General features: G+C 36.5%; 3 protein-coding genes and 1 long non-coding RNA gene across 7 annotated transcripts; 1 reads left to right on the top strand and 3 right to left on the bottom strand.

Moving 5' to 3' along the window:
* Positions 1–28: 28 nt before the first annotated feature.
* On the bottom strand, positions 29–13,983 carry LOC112575383. Of its 4 annotated transcripts, none has more exons than XM_025257219.1 (15): positions 13,839–13,983; positions 8,664–8,830; positions 8,226–8,357; positions 7,630–7,830; positions 7,256–7,381; positions 5,974–6,180; positions 5,546–5,671; positions 5,092–5,295; positions 4,787–4,904; positions 4,413–4,467; positions 3,119–3,829; positions 2,576–2,745; positions 1,725–2,207; positions 857–1,209; positions 29–594 (listed from the first exon to the last, which is right to left on the bottom strand). In XM_025257219.1, exons 3-15 carry the CDS (start codon positions 8,344–8,346, stop codon positions 155–157), a joined length of 3,315 nt encoding a protein of 1,104 aa, XP_025113004.1. In that variant the 5' UTR covers positions 8,347–8,357; positions 8,664–8,830; positions 13,839–13,983; the 3' UTR covers positions 29–154. The 4 variants fall into 4 exon arrangements, with proteins under 4 accessions (XP_025113004.1, XP_025113002.1, XP_025113001.1 ...); XM_025257217.1 differs by having other exon boundaries at positions 8,691–8,830; XM_025257216.1 differs by lacking the exon at positions 13,839–13,983 and adding an exon at positions 13,797–13,834 and having other exon boundaries at positions 8,691–8,830.
* On the top strand, positions 13,520–16,509 carry LOC112575391. Its single transcript, XR_003101620.1, has 3 exons — positions 13,520–13,578; positions 15,917–16,092; positions 16,376–16,509. It is a non-coding gene; the product is annotated as an uncharacterized LOC112575391 (long non-coding RNA).
* On the bottom strand, positions 14,669–19,209 carry LOC112575387. Its single transcript, XM_025257225.1, has 5 exons — positions 18,633–19,209; positions 18,087–18,256; positions 17,235–17,717; positions 16,398–16,750; positions 14,669–16,116 (listed from the first exon to the last, which is right to left on the bottom strand). Exons 1-5 carry the CDS (start codon positions 19,143–19,145, stop codon positions 15,671–15,673), a joined length of 1,965 nt encoding a protein of 654 aa, XP_025113010.1. The 5' UTR covers positions 19,146–19,209; the 3' UTR covers positions 14,669–15,670.
* Positions 19,184–25,792, bottom strand: LOC112575389. Its single transcript, XM_025257226.1, has 11 exons — positions 25,530–25,792; positions 24,311–24,450; positions 23,825–23,956; positions 23,229–23,426; positions 22,332–22,457; positions 21,013–21,219; positions 20,593–20,718; positions 20,088–20,291; positions 19,686–19,803; positions 19,444–19,498; positions 19,184–19,341 (listed from the first exon to the last, which is right to left on the bottom strand). The coding sequence occupies exons 1-11, from the start codon at positions 25,595–25,597 to the stop codon at positions 19,213–19,215; spliced, it is 1,503 nt and encodes a 500-aa protein (XP_025113011.1). The 5' UTR covers positions 25,598–25,792; the 3' UTR covers positions 19,184–19,212.
* Between the last annotated feature and the right edge of the window lie 1,651 nt (positions 25,793–27,443).

Genomic DNA, 27,443 nt, shown 5'->3' with positions numbered 1-27,443 from the left:
TTTTGAAAATTTTATAAAGTATAAAATATTCAAAGCAAAAAGACAGATTTTATCAAATGAAATTAATTTCGTGAATCTACATTGTATTCGTAGTTTGACACTGTTATCTGTTTTGGTTTAAACTAAGAAAAGAATGAATTCTAGTCTCTCAAATTCATGAACTCTTTGGGACAGTAACCCAGATTAGCTGAGAAGTACAACTGGTTAGACTACGTAGTCGGTTCAGTTTTTCAAAATCATCAGACGACCTAAATGGATCGGGGCTAAATTCCATTAAATTTAAATCCCCTCGATTGGACTCCAAATAAATCACCACTTTGTTCTTTATGCCACGAAGATGTTTTCCTTTCGCAATCAGCACATATTCACTTGTGTCATTGAAAAAAGTCTCCAGACTACTCTCCTCAAAATGTTTTGTGGTGAAGCCACGTGCTGCCAACACCTGTAGGAGCATCGCATCGGTCCTCACATCACACTCAGTCAACACAAGCACATCGTCTTGGTGAAGGTGTAAGGCCGACAATCCGTCTACTGGCGGAGAATGGAGACTATTGACAACTGATGACCCAGGTATAGAGGGTTCAACCGATGTTTCTGTTAGAAGAAAACACAATGTAGATACTACTAGAGTTACGTTTTCCAAAAGGATCTTATCTTTTCTTTATAAAAATATAAAATTTTCTGTTTCATGATAACGACACATTGAATCGAAAAATATGTCAAAAGGAGTCTGAACTAATGATACTGAATCGTTTTCCATTCGATTTTGCAGGAAGAAAACATAAAATTTTGATTATAATAAGTGTTTTTATATTTAAATATTTCAAAACAAAGTAAAATAACAAACAATAGCTACCAGTAAATAAAGACTGGAGGTAGTTGACCACTTCATCGGAGCAATTCTTGCAATCACTGGGATCTTCACCAGAATGGCCATCACCGGTGTGGTGCACGTGCTTAATCATCGGTCCTTCTGTTGGCGCTTGAGCTTGAGAGGTGTGCATCCATTCCATCATTTGACAGTCATTAGCTAATTGCAGCAGTTGTTGTTCTCGCAGTACTGCTGGTGGGCAGCTTACAGGCTCAACAAACTGTTCTCCTTGCCAACCACTTGCCACATTGAGATGGAAACAACTGGCATACCACAGATGTAGTGCTGGCACCTTTTCCAAAAGTTTCTCACACAAAGTCATGAAGGACGAAGAATTGCTGAAAAATACAAAGAGTTAAAGCTTAATGACGTATATAGCGACATGCACTACTTCTATATTTTACCAGAACTTTACATTGGCAAACATTCCTAGTGTAGAGCTGACTTCACAGAAGCGCAGTGAATATTGTTTGTATACTAGAGGTGATATTTGCATTTAATAGTAACAGTTCTTAGCACAGACAAAGATGGACTATTACATAACATAGTGGCTGTGTAATCTCATAAAAAGCTTACACATGGTTTCAAGATAAAGAAATTTTTCTAAAGGTTTTGAGCTACTGTAAATACATGTATTATATGCTAAAAAACATTTAAAAAATATAAATATTTTGATTTAAAAAAATGTCAAATCATCAACTCAAAATAATGGTCCATTCTAGAAACATGTTCAGCCTGCTGTATGAACTTATCAATTTAAGAACTTGCACGCTAAGAAAACATTATATAAGCAAATATAAATAACATTCAAAGCACAGTGAATGATGTCAGACAGGAACAAATCTCAAAATACCTGTCAGGTTCCGCTTCATCGCACAGGATGAATAATTTTCCTTTCTTTGACATGTCCTCCAATTTTTGGACAACCTCTGTGACGCTCTCCTTCATTAAATCAAACTCCATTAAGGTGACACGCCCCTTGCGTGACCCTTGCTTTCCGCGGCCTCCATCCCTCGTCGTGCTGAGAATCTCGAAAAGCAAGCGCGAGGCCACGCGACTTGTCGTCCACGTGGACACTACGAAGACGTCATGACCCTGCGACCGCCATCTTCGTCCCATCAGCTCTAGCGTTCTTGTCTTCCCTGTGCCTGGCGGGCCAAGAAGACCTACTCGAGGTGAGCCTTCTTCCAGCAAAAACAAGTGTCCTTCGTGCAATATCGGGCTTTCAAAAAGTTCCCCGGTCAGACTCACAGCGTGTTCACATGTTACTGGAAGAATGTCACGTGGTATGACGTCAGGTAGAGAAAGTGAAAATTCTAAGACTGGACTACAGAACCTGAAAGAATAAAAAGTATCTATAAAATCCTATGTTTATTATCTCCTGGTAAATAAAATGACAAAATCATTAACTCATGAACTGAAGTGAAAGTGTATTAACACCTTGCAAAATGTAGGACTGGCTTTCAGAATTTACTTAATAATTGAAAATAAGTAAAAAACTCTCTTAATGTTTTCTATAACATATTTACAAAATAGAGCAAAAGCATTTTTTATCTTCAAATTATTATTAAAAGTTCTTGCTAAGTCAATGAAGACAATTAATTAAACAAAGATTTCGCTAATAAAAATAAACATAGAAACATTAGCATAATCACACACGCACATTATTTTTCTCATTAGCCAATAGGAGAAAGATGGCAGTACCTGGAAATCACTGTAAGATATTGTTCATGGCTGATAATAGGACTGAAGTCGAGATTTGTTAATCCACAGTTCATCAACTGTTTCAGATGCCATGTAGTGTTGCCATTGTTAAGCTGTTCAGCCCACAGACATTTGTCTTGAAGACAAGCAGCTCGGGTAGGGCGTCCAGTCTAGAAATATAAATCATAATATATCAACTTAGTAGAAAGTAAAGATAAAAAAATACATTAACACGTGACACACAATGATGTGGTAACAGTGTACTTTTTCAGTGTCCTTCTTTATGCTTGTTTGCTCTTTTTTTTCCTGAACCAATTAAATCTTTAGTTCAATATCTCTTGTTTGCTCTCATACTGCTTTTTTGGTGTTTTTGTTAGATAAAGCTTTTACAACCGTAAAATCTTTGAAAGTATTGCTCTATCCTTTTTTTCCTGTCTGTGTGTATGATTGCTCGTTTACTGATGCAGAGGACAGTAATTTCAACATGGTATAAGAAATATATCAAATATTTTAGAACTATTTATATCAAGACAATAAAAGAACCTTTAGTTTATCCCTGCGGAATAAGGGTGGTGGTACATTCAGTCTCCCTTCAGCATCTACCAGCCTCTCCATATTGTTCCTTCTCAGCACACGACGAAGAATCTCTTGTGAAACATTCGGTAACATCAATGTTTTGCGAACAGGAACATCCCAGTGTTGGTAAGACAGGACATGTGGTAGCACGCATTCTGCGTTTTGTAGTTGTCTGACTCCGCTATCTATTTCTTCAAAAATATTTGAATCATCTTTCTCTTTGTTGTTGTCTCCAGGCTCAGGACTACAAGCCCTGACCACTACAACCATCAGTCCGTACTTGCGATGGACGATTAGGAGGTCAAAGTTCCCGTAGTCTTTATCCAGTTCTCCAAGTTCATCAGGCATAGGCAGCTGGTGGTCATTGAATACACCTTCTGACATAGCCAGGTAGTTATTGTATTTGAACTGAGAGATGACAAACATAGCCTCATTCTCGGACTGTGCCAGCAGGTAGAGATTTTGTAGGAGTTGGTGCATGGCCTGGTCGTGCCTCAGGATCGTGTCAGTGGATGGCCGTGTTATTAAAACCTTCTCACCGGCAAACTCAACAGGTGTGTATGTATTTTTGTTTAGGTATAACGATGGTACGAAATAAAAACGTGTATCAATGTCTTTATATGTGTTCAGGCAAGACGATGTTAGGTAGCTGATGAAGTTATGTGTGATTTCCTTATTCTGAAACAAATATAAATAACTACAATTTAAAATTAGCTTAATTAATTTTTAATATGCAAGTTGAACTACGACTTAAAGTAAGAAAATAGTAACAGTAGATCCTCTGTTAGCTCATTTTTTCTGTGGGTTATAAATAAATATACTAAATATATTATATACTTCAAACAAATCTATTACAAAAGTCCACAAAGTTTTTTATAGACAACAATCAGCATGTTGGAAAATTCTGCTAAAATTAAAGAAATGTAGAGGAAGACTAGTTAATTCTAGAATAATTCAATAGACAACCAAAGGTAAATAATTAAACTAAAAAAAACAAAACAAAACTAAATAGTAAGAGTAAATGATTAATAAATCACAACATAATTTAAAAGTTAATTTAAGCATGGGAGTTAACAAGGTAATCAGGCTTCGATCACTAATGAGTTAATACACAAGCAAACCATTCTTTAACACACTTTGATGTAAAAGGAAAGCTATGGAGGACATCTACTATAATACTGTTAGTTTGTAAACATAAACAAAATTTGCTGCCATTAACATATCATGCCTTTACATTTATAATTTAAGTAATAACTTTTACCGTCTTTCGCAACAATTTTAGATTTTCTTCAGAAGCTCCTTTCATCAAAGAACGTCTGCACAAACAAGAAATTCTGTAAAAAAACTAAAAACAAGTAGACAATACAGGTAAAGACAAACAGACTGGATAAAGTAGAAGCAAAGATATGTGCTTAATGGGACCTGTCCATGGTTAGGGAACACTTTATCTGCATAAAGAAGTTTGGATACAAAATAAACAGAAAAAACTTTACTTTTTCACTCACCTTCATCTGTTTCTCTGGAATATAAAAACGAGTGAGACAGAGACAAAGAAATACATACACAGCATTAACGACAATAACAACAAAAGACACACACACACACACAAACACACTATGTTTCTTTCTTCATTACCTTTTTTCTCGTCGTAACCTACACAGAAGAATCATACAGGAGATGATGATTGCTATCAGAGAAGCAGCTCCAATACTTGCTACTACAATAACGGTTGTGTATGAGACTTTCACAGGGTCTGAAAAAGGAGAAAAAAAGTTTTTCATTAAAACCAACTCTTTAGCAATCAGTTTTATACTTGTCAGTTGTATGGTCAAATATGTTAAATTAATGTAAAATATCACAGCTTCACTTTACTTACAAAATAACAGCAATTGAAAATTGCAATGAGGCCGCAAATGAGTACAGTATGTTTTGACTTTTACCTGCTATATAGGTAACATCACACGACTCAGAGTCAGCAGGCTCAGAGCCTTCCAGGTGACAAACGTACGTCACATTTTGGTGACGTGACGTTCGAGGCAGTGTGATGACGACGCGATCCGTGACGTTGGTGCCGAGGGCGTATCCCGGCTCGTTGGTGCAGTCCAGCTGGTCATCCAGCCAATTGCAGCTAACGACAGTGATGCCTGCGATGTAAAAACTCCTTGTTTGTATATATACACATGCGTAAGACATATATATATATATCGAGAGAGAAGACAAATAAAGTTCTGAGTTCACTTCAAAAGAATAAACTAATTTATATCTGTGTTTTAACGTTTTTCGAATTAACTGCAAAGAAAATCCTGCTTCTGTTCACATATTACTGGAAAGATAGTAACACAGTGGTTACGAATATAATAAATGGTACATTCTCATATTTTCCTGTTTCTTTACCTCGACCCTTAAGACTGATTACCCTGAAGTCCTGCCTGGCTTTACTAATATCAACACTGAAGATACACGTTAGTTCTGTCAAGTCCAAGTCCTTCACATTTGTAACTGAACAGGACGAATTTGCAGCTGTACAAAGAATGGAAAAAAATTATTAAGGACTACAAGTTATAATAATAAATTATTAATACAATAATAATTTTATGTATATCTAGGTGCAGAGACTTACAGACAATTTCATGGCCATCTGAGAGAAGTAATTTCTCCCTCTAAATCTCCTACTCGAGGCACAGAAGTCAATGTATAGAGTACAGTAACCTTACTAGAGGACTACAAACATCAACTGTCAACAGTCTAGGGACGCAACGCTTTCATTGTTTTATCCTTACAACCCCCGCGATGGGGACAGGATACCTGTATTTCTGTCCTACCTTTCTGAAGTCTAAAAGAACAATTGTCGTAAAGAAAAGGCTCAGAGCCTGAGCTCTGACAGCTGTATGTTCCTTCGTGAGCTTCTGAAGCATTAGTTATTGTGAGAGTGAGGTATTTGGACACTCTCCTGTCAAACTGAAAACCTTCAGAAGTGGTGCAGGTCAGAATGTCTCCATCCCACGTGCAGTTTAACACAGCATCCGAACCTAAAGATTCGACATAAGACTTTGTCAATGTAAATATAAAAAAAAACTAATACATAATCAAGCAAAAGGTTTCATAACTGACCACATATTTTGTTATACAAACTGTCCCATAAGGTAACAACTTAAAAAAACATTTCTCTGCAGCTTGTGAACGATACTTGACCTACTTGTAATGATCTGATTCAGCATTGCGTTTGTGGTATAATTTATTACAATGTACAGTAAACAATTAGGACTAAATCATCTTCCAGACTGTAGCTTAAAAGCAGTTCCTTAAGAATTAAGCAAGAACAAAAAAAAAATAATAATAATAACAAAACGAAAAAAATAATTCTTTAGAAAAATATTGCAGAAAAAAGCAAACAAGCAAATAAATACAAAAATAAACATATTAAAACAAAGAAAACATGACATTTGTTAAAAACTAAACTGCTATCTAGAATAAGTTAATGCACACACGCTACAGGCGTTATAAATTAAGGTTTAAATATTAAATGAGATTTTAAAAGTTTTTATCGACTTGATTAACACTTTTACAGTACAGATAAAAGCAGGATTTAAGTTATCCATCTGATACGCTCAAAGGATGAATGAAGTATTTTTTTTAATTGTTTGAAATGTCGGGGACAGTGCAGGCCTACAGTTTGTTTATATTCTACAAGTTTACAACATGTGTGAACGGTGTTTTAGTTATTTCCCTTTCCTCAAGAAAGCATTGTCTTCCCAGACAAAATGTTAGATAATTTACCTGATGCGAATTAAAAATATTAATTGAAGATAAAACATGTAGCAATTGTTTAAGAAAACCTACTTCTTATTAAACAAAGTATTTAAAAAATGTTAACGAATATAAATATGCGGATGCATTCCTTACCTATGATTTCGATGAGTAATAATATTATCGCGAGGTACGTTTTCATCGAAAACAAACCAATATCCTTGAAGAAAATAAGAATCCTTTGTTATAAACTGCGACTATAAAGCACTTAAGCAAAGATTTTGAAAATGGGCAGGCAGGATAACAAAGGACATAAACTAAAGCACAACAAAGCTAAAATAATAATGTCTGTAGGACCTTTGCTAGAGTGATGATAGACTCTAAAGTCTGTGCGAGACTTGCTGAGGTCTTCAGGAAAGTAACACGTGACTGCAGTTTGTGTTTCCGGTTTGACTGAAGGAATATCACAGGCTGATCTTCCGTCTAAAGCACAGAAAGTAAACAATAAACATCAATAAGATACAACTTTGTGGACAGTAAGCGGTCACTGGTTTGAAAACATGTCACTCATAGAAATAGTACACCAGTCTCTGCTTCAGAATTTGTATAAAAGAAACGTTTGTCATATCTGGTACTCTGATATTCCCACAAAAATATCTATAAATAAACACTTTCATAATAACTGCTATATTTACATTGACCTGTAAAATAAATTTAAGTCTAGGTCTCACCTAGCTTGATGTTGAGAACACAGCTAAAGAAGGAGTCTGGTCCATAACTCGTTAGTCGACAATCGTATGTGCCGAGCTCAGATACTGAAACTCGAGGAATCACCAGTGACAGTTTGGTGGATATCCTTCTGTCGTATTTGTATCCTTCAGCCGTGAAGCAGGATAAGTTCCCCGACCACCACCAGCAGTCAAGGACAGCAACTTTGCAGATAGGGAAAATTTTATGGTAAGTACGATCATCAATAAATGAGGAGAAAAACTCTCTTTTAGTATTATGACATTGCTATATTGAGATAACACATTCATGATAATTACAAACTTTCATATAAAACTGAAAAATAAATACTACAAAATGCAATCCCGATAGAAAAGGAATTAATAATGCCAGGCACCATTAGTTAGAGTAATATAAACTGTAATATTTAACTATGAGCTATATCATATAGTTTCAAAAGTGCATATGTGTATGCAACAAATAAGTTAATGTCTAGCTATATCCTCTACCAACAGATGCAAAGAAATACATTTGGGGAAATTAGAGTTAGTGAGACAAAAACAAACAAACAAAGAGAAGCAGGGAAAAATGTGTATGTAACCTGGACGGCCGTCAGTGTATCGATAGACAGTAAAATCTCTCCTTGTTTCACTGACATCTTCAGGAAAATAACACGTGAGGACTGTGCTTCTTTTTGGTTTCACTGAGGGAGCATCGCACATTATTTGGTTTCCTGTGTTGGCAAAATAGTTGATATTATTATTATTATTTATTATTATTAAGGTAACGGATGTAATTATTGCGACGTTGAAAAAAAAAGGTATAATTCTGCATTTCAATTATCATGATATTCAAAAGCTCTTTATTCTTCTTCATCGTTAGACTGTCCTATACTTTATAATTACACAAAAATGCTTATTATAACAAAAATTGTTTTTAAGTTGCTAGCAGAAAAATCTTCGTAGTATAAAATAATGTTGAATGGAAAACGAAAGTAATGCAGCCGTATAGAATTTGTGCATATATATTCGAACCTTACCAAACAGATGTAAGAAGAATTACTGACCTACTGCTGACATGTTTGAATGTAATGAGATGTAAAGACTAAAGAAAAGTGCAGACACAAAAAAACGAAGCAGAAGCGATCTGCCAGATGGATGTGAACCACGTGATTTGAACCACCCGTCCATTATACTGGATGTCAGTCTGAAATAATGAACAAAAACAAAATAAATTATATACGGCAAAGTAAACATCAAGATAATACAACCACTTGTGACACATCAACACAACATTTCACATCACTGTAAAATGGTTACAGTATTAAGATAGGTTATAGAGGTTATTGCCTCACCCTAGTAGAAAAAAGTTTCGACCCAGGATTTGCACGCTTGTGGACTTGTTTTATGAAAGGACTGTTCGTTTAGGGTTACTCAGCTGTGACACCGGTTGAGGAATACGAGGTTCATATTAAAACCGGTTTACCAGAAACCAGCCACTGCATTGTATCTCTTGACAATAAGACTTCAGAAAAGAAAGTGTAGGCGGGTAGAGGGGGTCAGGGTGTCGGCTTGAATGTCTGTCGTCATGTCAAGGTAATTAAACACACATGAGAAAGCAATTAGTGTCACAAGAAACTGGATAAAGCTTTGGACTGTCAGATATAAACTGTCTCCGGTCTCTGACAGAAAACCACTGTAAGCCGTAAGGCCCAAAACAAGGAGGGAAGTCTCGAGGGTTTTCATATAAGGGTGTCAGTCTTCTATACAGTTTCGGTTGTCGCTGTGTCGTCTTCTAACAACATCCTATAAATGAGCATGTAACGAACTCAGTAACTCTGTTTGGACTAAGCCTTTCAATGACCATAGACGAAGCAAACGCACAAACACAAGCTATTACTATTGAGGGATGCTTATTCTAGTATATTGTTAAATAAATGTCACAATAACCAAATAGAATTAAATTATACTTTTTACAAGACAATACCGTAAACATCTTGCTAAAAATACATATTTGTTTAATAATGAACAGATTAGTGCACACATTACTTAGTAATCATATATATTCATGAATACATCTCTGTGGTAAAGTCTTATATCACATAGCTTATGATCACCGAGACCAAAAGGTATGTAGTATATTTTCTTCACATGGGGTACACCATTGTCAATGCAACATTCACTAGTAGGACAATGACACCTGTCGTCAGGGTTTGTAGAACACACCTTTGTCCCTCTGTCAGACTGCATGGCAGCCATGACACTTATGACTAGATTTACTATTTTTAGGTTAAGTGGATTATTTTTTCATAAGTCTTGATTGGTGGTTCAAACAAAATTAGATTTCAATGACACATTGGTGAGACGACTCCTGTGAGTGGCTGGCCTCGTCCTGATTGTATGTCATCTACAGACCACTCACCATTAAATCGACAGCTTTGATACTCTGATACTTAGGTACTTTTATCGGGAATTTCCAAACCACCTAACAATAGAATAACCACTCCATCTCTTGCAACAGTGTGTGTGTGAGAGACTAGCTGGGCAAGGTTTACGAATTCGAAGAAGTATTTTAGTTTTGACAAATAATACATTAAGCCATATTAACACACCTCTTGACAGGAGAAAAGAGATGACATTTCACAGGTTTAAATAAGAATGAAGTTGAAACTTATTGTTCTTAGGGTTGACTAGATGGCTATTTGGCTTGGAAGATACTATCTGCGTGTTAGTGATTATTGAAACTATCAGCTCTCTGTAATATCAAGGATAATCAGAGACCACTGGGATGTACACGAGGCGAGAAGATTATTGCCTTTTTATGGATTGTATTGCTGAAATAGAGGCTGGGAGTGATTGCTATCACATATACAGGTTGTAAGCTTCACCCACACACTTACCAAAGGATGGTAACTATAAAGCGAATGTAAGTCCTTGCTCTCGGCAAACAGAGGCAACCAACGACTTGTTTTCAAAGTTATCAAACAGTACCCAGACCCTGCGGATGTTGTCTTGTGTCATTTGTGTCAGTACAACACTCATCAGTTGAGCTTAAACGGGAGGCTGTCCAAGTTAGACAATAATAAACCCAGATGACAGCATGCTGGCAATAAAGACTAAATGTCTGCTTCAAGGTCTGTTATCCGGTGTAACATTTGAACCTTGTGTACCGGCGAGAGATACGCATGCGCAGACGAAGTCGACGCGCTACCTTGACTGCTTTAGACAAGTACAGCTAATAATGTTATTTTCATTACACGAGAAACAATTTCTATACTAGACTTAACATCTTTCACGGTTAAAAACACATATGTAAAATTGTTTATGTGACCGTTAGACTAGCACTTTAATATCCCGATAGGTTGCATTCGCTTGTCATAAATGTCGTTACTCTTACCTTCTTTATCTCTCTTTTTCTGTGTGTGTGTGTGTGGGCAAAGAGAGAGAGAGAGACGAAAAAGGAACAGTATTTTATGAAAGCCCTTTTTTGTCAGAAAGGATCTGCAGGAATCGAAAGAGCTTTATATTCATGACAGCAGTTACACCTAATGGAACATCCTACTTTTAACCTTTAAATGTCCGCTTTTTTAAACCTTTTTAACAAATAATTGGCACGAGAATGTTAAAAATGTTAATTAGCAGTCGCAAGATTTCTGGGACGAACACTTGTCAGGAAGATCGGATTGTGTTCTTCATTTGCTTAATATTATGTGATTTTCTAAACATTTACTTTACCTTTTATCCATCTGGAAAAGACACTTATCTCCCTTTCCTCTTCTGTATGTGCGTGTGTAGGCGTACATGTGTGTGAGTGTATGAGACAGAGAGAGAAGAAATGTTGATTGGGCATCATGGCGATGGAGTAATAGCAAACACCTTTACACAATAAACATCGGGTGAAAACACACATTTTTTACTTCCAAAGATACAGAACTTTTCTTGGTGTTGTAGTTTTTCTGTTTATTTGAAGAAAATGATTTTGAAATGAAAGTGATAGGTTTCATTGATTTCAAACATGAAGAACATGTTTATTACTTAGAAGAAAAATTAAAAATTAAAAAAAACTGGTTAATAGAGTGGTTAATGAACTTTTGCAATGTGCGGACATTAAGATTTCTGTGATCTGCTCTTGTATCCACTAATGCGCTTTACCTGCTCCAATCAGTCCCAGCAAATACCAATGTAAGGCTGTATGACAGGCTAATTCTTTAATTCTGTATGTGTTTTTATTTATATGAAGAGATTGTACGAAATATAAAATTTCTTCTATGTCTTGATACATTTCTTTGCTAGACTCTTTCAAAAACGTAATGACAATATGTGTAACCTCTTCTTTATGCAACTTGAACAATGAAACACATTTTTTTTTATCAAGGGAAATACTCCGAAATGTCAAGTTCAGATTTCATTAAATTTATTTTATTGAAAAATGTAAGCAGAAAATAAACTAAATAGATATAAATAATTTAAAATACGTTTTATAATGGTTACCTTCAGGAAAAGTTTAAACTTTCTTCAGAAAAATTGTCACAATATGCATCATAAGAGGACAGCCAGCTTCATTGTATAATTTCACATGTCTTATTCTTTCCATTATATTTGTTTTAATTCTTTGCAGCTCGCTTTGAGCCAAACTTGATAATGGTTAAAGCACTTTGTATATATATATATTTTAAATTCCCTTTATTTATATTCTGCTGTGCATGCATGTTTCTGTGAATGCGTGTTCACGAAGATGCACTTAATGCCTGCACTAAAAGGTGAGACTGTATGTCTTTAAAGCGCTTTGAGTCGGGTGATACTCATAGAATGACATGTTTCCATCATTTTAGAGAAAAAGGAGTTAGTAAATGTACAGTTGCAATGAGAATTATACCAATTCGCTACTTCGAGGTTGACATTCGTGTTTTAGATAATTGTTGTTGTCGACTTGCTACACTAGTGTCACTCGACTGAGCAGGTCAAAGTTAAAAGTGTGATAAAGAACTCTGCACGGAGCTTGTTTAGAAACTAGAACACCTTGTGTTTTCAAACCACAAATAGCTCCGCGCTCAGACACAAAAAAATGCTTGACAAGATTAGGGGACAACGGTTGGGTGGAGGTGAAGGTGACTCATGAGACAGGTGCCTGGTAACTTAAGTGTGAGTTACGGGGTCGATATACCCGAACATTCACATCCGAGACTGCAACGCGAAGCGGTGTATCAGCGTCATAGAAAGCAGCTTTTGTAAGCTACCGTGTGGGCGGCCGCACGGCGGGCTGTGTAGTCTGTGTTGTCTGCATTGCGTAGCAGCTTCACCCTTTGACCTTTAAGCAACACTTAGTTGCAACACTACACATTTCATTATCAATATCTCTTTCTCGTGTGTAATCTATAGAGTTTTTCAATCAATTACAGCAGATTCCTTGTGCTACCCATGATAATGAGCAGAATAATAAAGGTAATAAAATACTACGGCAGGTGCTATCAGAGGAAACATTTCCCCAATCTACTGCTTACTTTGAATGCGCATTAAACTACTACTTCCTGGTCGAAAGTAACACAGGTAAACAACACTATGGCTACGATAAACCCGCCATGGCCGTCTCTGTGTCTTGCCAATTCCTTATCTCATCTTATATCTGTGATCGCTCCGAATACATACATGCATTGTTATCCTACATCAGGGATGCCCAACCTACGGCCCGCGGGCCATAACCGGCCCGCGAATCTTCTGCCCACAGTGCAGGAAATCGGCATGTTAGTAATAAAAAAAGACATAAAAAAACGAAAAAAAAAAAAAATGGGAAGAAGTATTTTTCAATACGTAGGGGCGTCTCTCAGTCTTTTTTTCGATGGACGAACATTTTGATTCAGAGCTCCGACTTGGTGTCTCTACGATGCAGCCGGACATTCAGAAGTTGGTTTCGGGAAAACAACTTTAAATATCCCACTAATTACTACATAATTAATGGTAAGTACAACTTGTTTCTAATAAAAATGGTCTCTGCTCTAATTTTTTTTCTTTTTTTTTATATATTTTTGGCCCGTGACACGCATGTCGGAAATGTGTATGGCCCGCAGGCCGAAAAAGGTTGGGCATCACTGTCCTACATAATATCAGGCTGCTGCACCGCGTTAACAGCCATGTATTTGCACAGATATTGAGAATGTTATACAAAGTATACTCACAAACGGCGTTCAAACATTTCGCGAACTCAACACAGAACTTACCTTAAAGTCGCAAAATTAACCTTGTGTCGTGGATGGATTTCCACAGGGATGCAGCTAGATTACATGCAACAAAAACACAGGTTCATTACGAGAAATACATCGAGTTTTTTTGTGTTTCACTTTCTGAGAAAGAGTTCAGTCACCATTGCGGATGTCTACAACAGCTATTTTTAGCACAATGTTTACTTGTGATTGCTCACACGTGAGATACAGGTCAGTTTTGAAGCGATGCCGACCCTGTAGGCCTTATCAAACAACATGCTAAGAAGGCTTATCTAGCGTGTTGAACTTAATGCAATTGAGGTCAGTTTGAAGTATAAAGGGTGAGACATTGCATGAGAAACCTCGACCGTCTTGTACATATAATCGGGAATTTCCTTTACTTCCCACTACCTTCGTTCCTTCCTAATCTGTTGTGTGTGTGTGCGACGGTGATGATAGTGATGATAAAACATTGAGTGTACTTTGTACAGTGATCCTTTAGAGAATGGGTACTTGTCACCAGAAATTTGCAAGAAAATCAAAAAGGAAGAGCAATCAGTTACATGTCGTGGGGCTGAAAGTCAAGGGAGGCAACACCTGAGCAATGCTATTCTGCAATTTTATATCATGTGGTGTTTAGAGCGTCTGCTTTTCTTCACCACTTCAAATATTTAAGTTTGTCACACACACACTTCCATTTTCTAAATAGATTATGATATGTGCACGATTTAAAACAGGTCAATGTCCTTTGAAAAATACATTTCAACTGCGCTATTAAGCAAACATTATTTCAGATGTGACACACAAACATACAGTCACACTTATAAATATAAGAAAAATTGGATAAAGCTAGTCAAAATTGAAACTTTAATTGATTTTACAGCTCCGTAGTAATAAAAACTAACTTAAGAGGTCCAACTTACTAGATAGAATAGGTTTGACGATTGGGAGGGAGAGTGAGAGATAAGTAATTAGTCTTTAAATATGGATAAATACATTTTTAAGGTTACTATGACACATACATTTTACTTAAGGCTTGTAACAATATTAAATATGTCAAAATTGAAAGAGATTTCTCTAAATGTGATCGCAAAGTTAAGGGAGAAGATGGAAGGGAAAAAGCACTATAGGAAAGTAGGGGTAACACTTAGCATTCACATGAATCACTTTCATCCAGTATACAAGACATAGTCCAAAGTAAAACAGTATAACCGGTTTCAGGAATTAACTTGTGGAATGCAAAGTCAAGAAAACACCCAACTAATTTTACCTCAGTATCTTTATTTGTTAGAATTATTTTGATGTTCTAAAAAAAAAAAATTAAAAAAGACTTGAAGCAGGCATGTGTATGCATGCATATAAATACCGTTCTGAAACTGTGTTAAAAAGACTTAATTGTAAATTTTTTTATTAAATGCGAAGAAAATGTTTCTGCTTACACCAAATAATCTTTGCACATGAACTACATACAATAAAAACAGAAACAGATATCTGCGTTACTGGACATACTAATGTATCGTATGTGCATGTTGTGTATACGTACGTACACATCTTCCACTGGACGGAAATGTATTTGACATATATATATATAACACTAAAAGGAGAACACACATGTACATGTTGCAATTTTTATATTAAGCAGACATTTCCTTGGTTTTTTTCTCAATCCCTCCAGAAAAAAGCAGAGAAGGTCTTTTTGAAATTTTTATGAAGTATATACTAATCAGAGCAAAAAAAAAAAAAGACAGATTTTATCAAATGTAATTAATTTGGTGAATTTACATTGTATTCGTAGTTTGACACTGCTATCTGTTTTCGTTTAAACTAAGAAAAGAATAAATTCTAGTCTCTCAAAGCCATGAACTCTTTGGGACTGTAACCCAGATTAGCTGAGAAGTACAACTGGTTAGACTACGTAGTCGGTTCAGTTTTTCAAAATCATCAGACGACCTAAATGAAACGGGGCTAAATTCCATTAAATTTAAATCCTTTTGATCGGACTCCAAATAAATCACCACTTTCTTCTTTATGCCACGAAGATGTTTTCCTTTCGCAATCAGCACACGTTCACTTGTGTCTTTGAAAAATGTCTCCAGACTGCTCTCCTGAAAATGTTCTGTGGTGAAGCCACGGTCTGCCAACACTTGTAGGAGCATCGCATCGGTCCTAACATCGCCCTCAGTCAACACAAGCACATCGTCTTGGTAAAGGTGTAAGGCCGACAATCCGTCTACTGGAGGAGAATGGAGACTGTTGACAACTGATGACCCAGGTATAGAGGGTTGAACCGATGTTTCTGTTAGAAGGAAACACAATGTAGGGTTCACTGGCATATTAAAAAAAACAATATATACTACTCTTGTTTTTTTTCCAGGGATGATGATCTTTATTACTTTATGGTACAAACAAACAAATATGTCAAAAGCATTTTACACCAATTTTACTGAATCGTTTTGGGTTCGATCTGGCTGGTACAAATACAATGTTTTAATAACCATTATTTGTTAAATTTTTGATTATGATAATTTTTGGACAGTTAAATATTTGTTTTATAGCAGATAAAGGAACAATATCTACCAGTAAATAAGGACTGGAGGTAGTTGACCACTTCATTGGAGCAGATCGCACAATCACTGGGATCTTCACCAGAATGGCCATCCCCGGTGTGGTGCACGTGCTTAATCATCGGTCCTTCTGTTGGCGCTTGTCTTTTAGAGGTGTGTGTCCATTCTGTCATTTGACAGTCATTAGCTAATTGCAGCAGTTGTTGTTCTCGCAGTACTGCTGGTGGGCAGCTTACAGGCTCAACAAACTGTTTTCCTTGCCAACCACTTGCCACTTTGAGATGGAAACAACTGGCGTACCACAGATGTAGTGCTGGCACCTTTTCCAAAAGGTTCTCACACAAAGTCATGAAGGACGAAGAATTGCTGAAAAATACAAAGAGTTAAAGCTTAATGACTTATATAGCGACATGCACTACTTCTATATTTTACCAGAACTTTACATTCGCAACCTTTTCTACTATAGAGCTGACTTCACAGAAGCGCAGTGAATATTGTTTGTATGCTAGAGATGCTATTTGCATTTAATAGTAACAGTTCTTAGCACAGACAAAGATGGAGTGTTACATAACATAGTGGCTGTGTAAGCACATAAAAAGCTTACACATGGCTTCAAGATGAAGTAAATTTTTCTAAAGGTTTTGAGCTACTGTAAATACAAGTATTATGATTTTTAAAAAAATGTCAAATCATCGACTCAAAATAATAGTCTATTCTAGAAACATGTTCAGCCTGCTGTATGAACTTATCAATTTAAGAACTTGCACGCTAACAAAACATTATATAAGCAAATATAAATAACATTGAAAGCACAATGCATGATGTCAGACAGGAACAAATCTCAAAATACCTGTCAGGTTCCGCTTCATCGCACAGGATGAATAATTTTCCTTTCTGTGACATGTCCTCCAATTTTTGGACAACCTCTGTGACGCTCTCCTTCATTAAATCAAACTCCATGAGGGTGACCCGCCCCTTTCGTGACCCTTGCTTCACGCGACCTCCATCCCTCGTCGTGCTGAGAATCTCGAAGAGCATGCGCGAGGCCGCGCGACTTGTCGTCCACGTGGACACCACGAAGACGTCATGACCCTGCGACCGCCATCTTCGTCCCATCAGCTCTAGCGTTCTTGTCTTCCCTGTGCCTGGCGGGCCAAGAAGACCGACTCGAGGTGAGCCTTCCTCCAGCAGAAACAAGTGTCCTTCGTGCAATATCGGATTTTCAAAAAGGTCCCCGGTGAGACACACAGCGTGTTCACATGTTACTGGAAGAATGTCACGTGGTATGATGTCAGGCAGAGAAAGGGAAAATTCTAAGACTGGACTACAGAACCTGCAAGAAAAGCAAAGTATCTATAAAGTCTTCTGTTTATTATCTCCTTGGTAAATAAAGTGGCAAAATCATTAACTCGTGAACTGAAGTGAAAGTGTGTTGACATCTTGCAAAATGTAGGACTGACTGGCAGAGTTTACTTAATAACTGCAAATAAGTAAACAACTCTCTTAATGTTTCCTATAACATATTTACAAAATAGAGCAAAAAATGTTTATCTTCAAATTATTATTAAAAGTTCTTGCATAGTCAGTGAAGACAATTAATTAAACAAAGATTTCGCTAACAAAAATTAACATAGAAACATTAGCAAAATTTACACACGCACATTATTTTTCTCATTGGCAAACAGGATAAAGACCACAGTACCTGGAAATCACTGTAAGATATTGTTCATGGGTGATAATAGGACTGAAGTCGAGGTTTGTTAATCCACAGTTCATCAACTGTTTCAGATGCCATGTAGTGTTGCCATTGTTAAGCTGTTCAGCCCACAGACATTTGTCTTGAAGACAAGCAGCTCGGGTAGGGCGTCCAGTCTAGAAATATGAATCATAATATATCATCAACTTAGAAGAAAGTAAGGATAAAAAAATACATTAACCCGTGACAGGCAATGGTATGGTAACAGTGTACTTTTTAGTGTCCTTCTTTATGCTTGTTTGCTCTTTTTTTCTGAACTAATTTAAACCTTTAGTTTATTATCTCTTGTTTGCTCTCATGCTGTTTTTTTTGGTGTTTTTGTTAGATAACACTTTTTCAACCATAAAATCTTAGAAAAAATATTGCTCTATCCTATTTTCCTGTCTGTGTGTATGCGTGCTCGTTTGCAGAAGCAGAGGACAGTAATTTCAACATGGTATAACAAATATATCAAATGTTTTAGAACTATTTATATAACGACAATAAAAGAACCTTTAGTTTATCCCTGTGGAATAATGGTGGTGGTACATTCAATCTCCCTTCAACATCTACCAGCCTCTCCATATTGTTCCTTTTCAGCACACGACGAAGAATCTCTTGTGAAACATTCGGTAACATCAATGTCTTGCGAACATGAACATCCCAGTGTTGGTCAGACAGGACATGTTGGAGCATGTGTTCTGCGTTTTGTAGTTGTCTGACTCCACTATCTATTTCTTCAAAAATATTTGAATCATCTTTCTCTTCGTTGTCGTCTCCAGGCTCAGGACTACAAGCCCTGACCACTACAACCATCAGTCCGTACTTGCGATGGACGATTAGAAGGTCAAAGTTCCCGTAGTCTTTATTCAGTTCTCCAAGTTTATCAGGCATAGGCAGCAGGTGGCCATTGAAGACATCTTGTGACATAGCCAGGTAGTTGTCATATTTGAACTGAGAGATGACAAACATAGCCTCGTTCTCGGATTGTGCCAGCAGGTAGAGATTTTGTAGGAGGTTATGCATGGCCTGGTCGTGCCTCAGGACAGTGTCAGTGGATGGCCGGGTTATTAAAACCTTCTCACCGGCAAACTCACAGTGTGTATGTATTTTTGTTTAGGTATAACGATGGTACGAAATAAAAACGTGTATCAATGTCTTTATATGTTTTCAGGCAGGACGATGTGAGGTAGTTGATGAAATTATGTGTGATTTCCTTATTCTGAAACAAATATAAATAACCATAAATTAAAATTAGTGCATTAATATGGAAGTTCAACTACGACTTAAAAGTAAGATTTATAATTTAATTAATAATTTTTACCTTCTTTCGCAACAGTTTTAGCTTTTCTTCAGAATCTCGTCTCTTCAAAGAACGTCTGCACACACAAGAAATTCTTTAAGAAAACTAAAAACAAGGAAACAATACAGGGGGAAGATAAACAGACTGGATAAAGGAGAAACAAAGGAGTGTGCTTAATGGGACCTGTTCATGGTTAGGGAACCTTTTATCTGCATAAAGAAGTTTGGGTAGAAAATTAACGAAATGTTTCATTTTTCATTTACCTTTTTTCTCGTAGTAACCTACACAGAAGAATCACACAGGAGATGATGATTGCTATCAGAGAAGCAGCTCCAATACTTGCTACTACAATAACGGTTGTGTATGAGACTTTCACAGGGTCTGAAAAAGGAGATAAAAAACGGTTTTCATTAAAACCAACTCTTTAGCAAATAGTTTTATACTTCATTTCTATAGTAAATGAAAATAATCTTTATGCATGTTCCTCTCACAGTAAAATGATATATTTAGTAATTGGCACCATGGCTCAATTATTTGCATACAATGACATTTTTGTAAGTTGTATAGTCAAATATGCAACAGCTTCATTTTACTTACAAATTAACAGTAATTAATCAAAAATTGCAATGAGGCTGCAAATGAGTACACTATGTTTTGACTTCTACCTGCTATAAAGGTAACATCACACGACTGAGAGTCAGCAGGCTCCGAGCCTTCCAGGTGACAAACGTACGTCACATTTTGCCGACGTGACGTTCGAGGCAGTGTGATGACGACGCGATCCGTGACGTTGGTGCCGAGGGCGTATCCCGGCTCGTTGGTGCAGTCCAGCTGGTCATCCAGCCACGTGCAGCTAACGACAGTGATGCCTGCGATGTATAAAACTCCCTTTTTATATACATATACATGCGTAAGATATATATAGACAGAAAGACAAATAAAGTTCTGACTTCACCTCAAAAGAATAAACTGATTTATAACCGTATTTTAAAGTTTCTTGAATTAACTGGAAAAAAAATCCTGCGTCTGTTCACATATTACTGGAAAGTAATCACAAAAGAAAATCACACATAATTTCATCAACTACTTAACATCGTCTGAACACATATAAAGACACAGTGGTTACGAATGAAATAAAAGGTATATTCTAATATTTTCCTGTTTCTGTACCTCGACCCTTAAGACGGATTACCCTGAAGTCCTGCCTGGCTTTACTAATATCAACACTGAAGATGCAGGTTAGTTCTGCCAAGTCCAAGTCCTTCACATTTGAAACTGAACAGGACGAATTTGCAGCTGTACACAGAATGGAAAATCTTATTGAAAACTACAAGTGATAATAATGAATTATTAATACAACCAATATAATGTCATGTATACATAAGTGCAAGGACTTATAGACGATTTCATGCCCATCTGAGAAAAGTAATTGTTCCCTCTTAATCTCCTACTCGAGGCATAGATGTCAATATATTGAGTACAGTCACCTTACTAGAGGACCACAAACATCAACTGGCAACATAAACACTTTCATTGTTTTACCCTTACACCGCCCGCGATGGGGACGGGATACCTGTATATATGTCCTACCTTTCTGAAGTGTAAAAGAACAGTTATTGTAGAGAAACGGCTCCGAGCCTGAGCTCTGACAGCTGTATGTTCCTTCGTGAGCCTCTGTAGCATTAGTTATTGTGAGATTGAGGTATTTGGACACTCTCCTGTCAAACTGAAAACCTTGAGAAGTGGTGCAGTTCAGAATGTCTCCATCCCACGTGCAGTTCAACACAGCATCTGAACCTAAAGATGCGACATAAGATATTGTAAATTTAAATATTTTAAAAAAATTAATCAATAATCAAGCGAAAGATCTCATAACTGACCATATATTTTGTTATACACAATGTCCCATAAGCTCAAAACTTTAAAAAACATTTCTCTGTAGCTTGTGAGCGATATCTGACTTACTTGTAATGATTTGATTCAGCATTGCGTTTGTGGTATAATTTATTACCATGTACATAACACAATTAGGACTAAATCATCTATCAGACATTAGATTAAAAGCAGTTCCGAATTAAACAAGAACATAATAATAATAATAATAATAATAATAATAATAATAATAATAATAATAATAATAATAATAATAATAATAATAATAATAACCGAACAAAATAATTCATTAGAAAAATATTGCAGAAAAAGAGCAAACAAGCAAATAAATACATAAATAAATATAGAAAACCTTCAGGAAAACAGGACACTTAATAAAGCTAAACTGCTATATCTAGAATAAGTTAATGCACACACTCTACAGACGTGATGAATTAAGGTTCAAATATTAAATGAGATTTTTAAAGTTCTTCATCGACTTGAGTAACATTTTCTACAGTACAGAAAAAAGCAAGATTTTAAGATATCCATCTGATACGCTCAAAAGATGAATAAAGTATTTTTCAATTGTTTGAAATGTCGGGGAGAGTGCAGGCCTACAGTTTGCTTCTATTCTACAAGTTTACAACATGTGTGAGCGGTGTTCTAGTTCTTTCCCTTTCCTCAAGAAAGATTTGCATCGCCAGTAGTCTTTCTAGACCAAATGTTAGATAATTTACCTGATGCGAATTAAAAATTTTAATTGAAGATAAAACGTGTAGCAATTGTTTTAGAAAACCTACTTTTATTAAATAAAGTATTTAAAAATGTTAACGAATATAAATATGCGGATGCACTCCTTACCTATGATTTCGATGAGTAATAATATTATCGCGAGGTACGTTTTCATCGAAAAACAAAGCAATTTCCTTGAAGAAAATAAGATTATGAAGCACTTCACGAAAGATTTAGAAAATGTGCAAGCAGGCTAACAAAGGACATAAACAACAAAGCAAAAATAATCATGTCTGTAGGACCTTGGCTAGAGTGATGATAGACAATAAAGTCTGTGTGAGACTTGCTGAGGTCCTCGGGAAAGTAGCACGTGACTGCAGTTTGTGTTTCCGGTTTGACGGAAGGGATATCGCAGGTTGATCTTCCGTCTAAAGCATAGAAAGTAAGCAATACACGGCAATAAGATGCAACTTTGTAATCTTACTGTTTTAAACGGACAGTAAGCGGTCAATAGTTTGAAAAAGCATCATTTCACTCATAGAAATAACAGTCCCCGATTCCCTGATTAAGGATTTGTAGAAAAAACCGTTTATCATATCCAGTACTATGATATTTCCACAAAATGACAATAAAAGATTTGCATCCTCATCCTCATCCTCATCCTCATCCTCATCCTCATCATCATCATCATCATCATCATCATCGGCAAGTTTCAAGGAGACACATTTATTTGCTCATAAATTAAAACCGAGAGAATGAGCTCTACAAATATATATAACATCTTGATACACAACTGTAAGATATGGGATAAAAACTGTGAGGTTAGTATAAGGGTTTGGAGTTAAGATTAGTGTTAAGGATGAAGAATAATTGGGTTTGTGTTAAGACCGTTTCAAGAAAAAAAAAACTAGTTCGTAATTCATCCTAAAAGTAAATATTACAGAAGGAACACATCACCATGTGTTAGCGCTCGCAGTGATATCCATGATAGCGAGTAAAAATATCCCCGCCATGGATCCCTAATATTTCTTGCCTCCAAATTATATTTAAGTGGATTATTTATGTTTCGTCTGAAACACTCTAACGCTTCCTAGCTGTCTGCTGTATTACTGTAAAATTTGTGTCTATAAAGAAACACTGTCATAATATTTGCTGCCTTTTACTTTGACTTCTAAAAGAAATTGAAGTGTAGGTCTCACCTAGCTTGATGTTGAGGTCACAGCTAAAGGAGTCAGGTCCATAGCTCATTAGTCGACAATCGTACGTGCCGAGCTCAGATGCTGAAACTCGGGGAATCACCAGCGACAGTTTGGTGGATATCCTTCTGTCGTATTTGTATCCTTGACACGTGAAGCAGGATAACTTCCCCAACCACCACCAGCAGTCAAGGACGACATCTTTGTACATAGGACAATTGCATAGTTACTACGATCCTCAATAAGTGAGGAAACAAATGTCTTTTATTATCATAACTTACATCATTGCCATATCGACATAACACATCCGTGATGACTACAAACTTTCACACAAAACTGAAAAAGAAATACTACAGAAAGCAATCTGGTTAGAAAGAGAATTCATCATGTCAGACATCAGAAGTTAGAGTAATATTTACTGTGATATTGAACACCGAATTATATCATATCGTTTTAAACATGCAAATGTGTGTGCAACAAATTAGTTGATGTGTAGTAATATCCTCTATCAACAGGTGAAAAGAAATACATTGGGGTAATTTAGAGATTGTGAGAAAAAAAAACCCAGATAGAAGCATAGAAAAAAATATGAATGTAACCTGGACGGCTGTCAATGTATCGATAGACAGTAAAATCTCTCTTTGTTTCACTGACATCTTCAGGAAAATAACACGTGAGGACTGTGCTTCTTCTTGGTTTCACTGAGGGAACAGTGCACATCATTTGGTTTCCTGTGTTGGAAAGATACATGGTTTGTTATTGTTATTATTATTATTAGTAGTAATAGTAAGGTACGGTATGTAATTATAACGACGATGACAGAAATATATACATAAGTCTGCATTTCAATTATCATGATATTCAAAAGCTCTTTATTCTTTGTCATCGTAAGATTGCCCTATACTTTATTATTATACAAAAATATTTATTATATACTTATAAAAGAACTCCTTTAAGTTGCTAGCAGAAAAATCTTCGTATTATTTAATGATGTTGAATGGTAAAGGAAAGAGTAATGTAGCCTTAAAGAATGGTATAGATATATTTTATAATCTTATCGAACAAATGTAAGAAAAATTACTGACCTTCTCCTGACACGTTTGAGTGTAATGAGATGTAAAGACTCAAGAAAAAGGCTAATACAAAAAAACGAAGCAGAAACGATCCGCCAGATGGATGAGAACCACGTGATTTAAAACACCCGTCCATTATATGGGATGTCAATCTGAAATATTGAACGAAGTAAAAAAAATACATACGGCAGAGTAAACATCAATATAATACAGCCCCTAGTGACACATCAGCAGAAAATTTCACATCACTTTAAAATGGTTACAGTATTAAGATAGGTTATATAGGTTATTGCCTAACCCTGGTAGAAAAGTCTGTTAACTGATCTTTGAGTTAACAGTTTCGACCCAAGACTGCACTCTGATGGACTTGTTTTATGAAAGGACTGTTCGTTTAGGGTCACTCAGCTGTGACACCGGTTGAGGAATACGAGGTTCATATTAAAACCGGTTTACCAGAAACCAGCCACTGCATTGTATCTATTGACAATAAGACTTCAGAAGTGTAGGAAGGAAGTGTAGGCGGGTAAGGGAGTAGGCAAGGGTCACGGTGTCAGCTTGAATGTCTGTCGTCATGTCAAGGTAATTAAACACACATGAGAACGCAGTTAGTGTCACACGAAACTGGATAAAGCTTTTGATTGTCAGATATAAACTGTCTCCGGTCTCTGACAGAAACCCACTGTCATCCGTAAGGCCCAAAACAAGGAGGGAAGTCTCGAGGGTTTTCATATAAGGGTCCCAGTCTTCTATACAGTTTCGGTTGTATTGTCTGCTGTATCGTATGCTAACATCCTATAAATAAGCATGTAACGAACTCAGTAAATCTGTTTGGACTAAGACTTTCAATGACCATTGACGAAGCAAACGCACAAACACAAGCTCTTAGTATTGACTGATGCTTATTCTAGTATATAGTTTAATAAATGTCACAACATCCAAATAGAATTAAATTATACATTTTACAAGACAATACCGTAAGCATCTTGCTAGACATACATATCTTGCTAGATATACATATTTGTTTAATAATGAACTGCTGAAACATCTCTTAGTGCACACATTACTTAGCAATCATATATATTCATGAATATATCTCTGTAGTCTTATATCACATAGCTTATGATCACCGAGACCAAAAGGTATGTAGTATATTTTCTTCACATGGGGTACACGGTTGTCATTGCAACATTCACTAGTAGGACAATGACACAATAACTCGTTCATAACATACCTAGGACAATCCGTCGACTCGGATTTCTGCTTCAGTATCTTCTTAACAATCAGCGACCTCCTCTCCATACATAATCTGTGTGCACACACAGTGTAACCTGTCGTCAGGGTTTGTAGAACACACCTTTGTCCCTCTGTCAGACTGTGTGGCAGCCATGACAGTTATGACTAGAATGACTATTTTTAGGTTAAGTGGATTATTTTTTCGTAGGTCATGATTGGTGGTTCAAACAAAATTATATTTCAATGACACATTGCTGAGACGACTCCTGTGAGTGGCTGGCCTAGTCCTGATGGTATGTCACCTACAGACCACTCACCATGAAATGGACAGCTTTGATACTCTGATACTTGTGTACTTTTATCGGGAATTTCCAAACCACCCAACAATAGAATAACCACTTCATTTCTGGCAACAGTGTGTGTGCGACTAACTGGGCAAGGTTTACGAATTCGAAAAAAATGTTTTAGTTTTGACAAAGCATACATTAAGCCATATTAACACGTATCTTGACAGTAGAAAAGGTATATATATATATCCCGTAAGAGTTTAGATGACATTTCACATACTTATTGTTCTTAGGTTGACTAGATGGTTACTTGGCTTGGAAGATACTATCTGCGTGTTAGTGATTACTGAAACTATCTGCTCTCTGTAATATCAACTATAATCAGAGACCACTGGGATATACACTGGGATGTACACTGGAATGTACACTGGGATGTACATGGGGCGAGAAGATTATTGCCTTCTTGTGGATTGTATTGTTGAAAAAGACGCTGGGAGTAATCACTATCACAGATACAGGTGGTAAGCTTCACCCATACACTTACCAAAAGATGAGAACTATAAAGCGAATGTAAGTCCTTGCCCTCGGCGAACAGAGGCAAGCCAGCGACAAGTGTTGTTTTCAAAGTTGTCAAACCGTATCCAGACCCTGCGGATATTGTCTTGTGTCATTTGTGTCAGTACAACACTCATCAGTTGAGCTTAAACGGAAGGCTGTCCCAGTTAGACAATAATAAACCCAGATTACAGCATGCTGGCAATGAAGACTAAATGTCTGCTTCAAGGTCTGTTATCTGGTGTAACCTTTGAACCTTGTGTACCGGCGAGAGATACGCATGCACATTCGAAGTCGACGCGCCACCTTGATTACTTTAGACGAGCACATCTAATAATGTTATTTTCATTACACGAGAATTTATATACTAGACTTAACATCTTTCACGATTAAAAGACATATATATATATATGTAAAATTGTTTAATTTGCCGTTAGACTAGCACTTTGATATCCCGATAGGTTGCATTCACTTGTCATAAATGTCTTTACTCTTGCCTTCTTTTTCTCTCTTTCTCTCTCTCTCTGTGGGCAAAGAGAGAGAGAGAGAGAGATACGAAAAAGGAACACTATTTTATGAAAGCATACCCCTGTTTTTGTAAGAAAGGATCTGCAGGAATCGAAAGAGCTTTATATTCATGACAGCAGTTACACCCAAGTGAACATCCTACTTTTAACCTTTAAATGTCCGCTTTTTAAAAACCTTTTTAACAGATGGTTGACACGAGAATGTTATGAATATTAATTAGCAGTCACAAGATTTCTGGGACGAACACCTGTCAGGAAGATTGGATTATGTGTTCTTCATTTGCTTAATTAATATCATGTGACTTTCTAAACATTTACTTTGCCTTTTATCCATGGGGAAAAGACGCTTATCTCCCTTTCCTCTTCTGTATGTGTGTGTGTAGGCGTACAATGTGTGTGTGAGACAGAGAGAAGAAATGTTGATTGGGCATCATGGCGATGGAGTAATAGCAAACACCTTTATACAAAAATCACAGGGTGAAAAGACACATTTTTTACTTAGAAAGATACAGAACTTTTCTTGGTGTTGTAGTTTTTCTATTT

This window comes from Pomacea canaliculata, linkage group LG11, assembly GCF_003073045.1.
Source record: "Pomacea canaliculata isolate SZHN2017 linkage group LG11, ASM307304v1, whole genome shotgun sequence".
In the NCBI taxonomy this organism is placed as follows: Eukaryota; Metazoa; Mollusca; class Gastropoda; order Architaenioglossa; family Ampullariidae; genus Pomacea; species Pomacea canaliculata.
The sequence above is the reverse complement of the archived record's forward strand: the minus strand, read 5'-3'. Positions and strand labels throughout refer to the sequence as shown.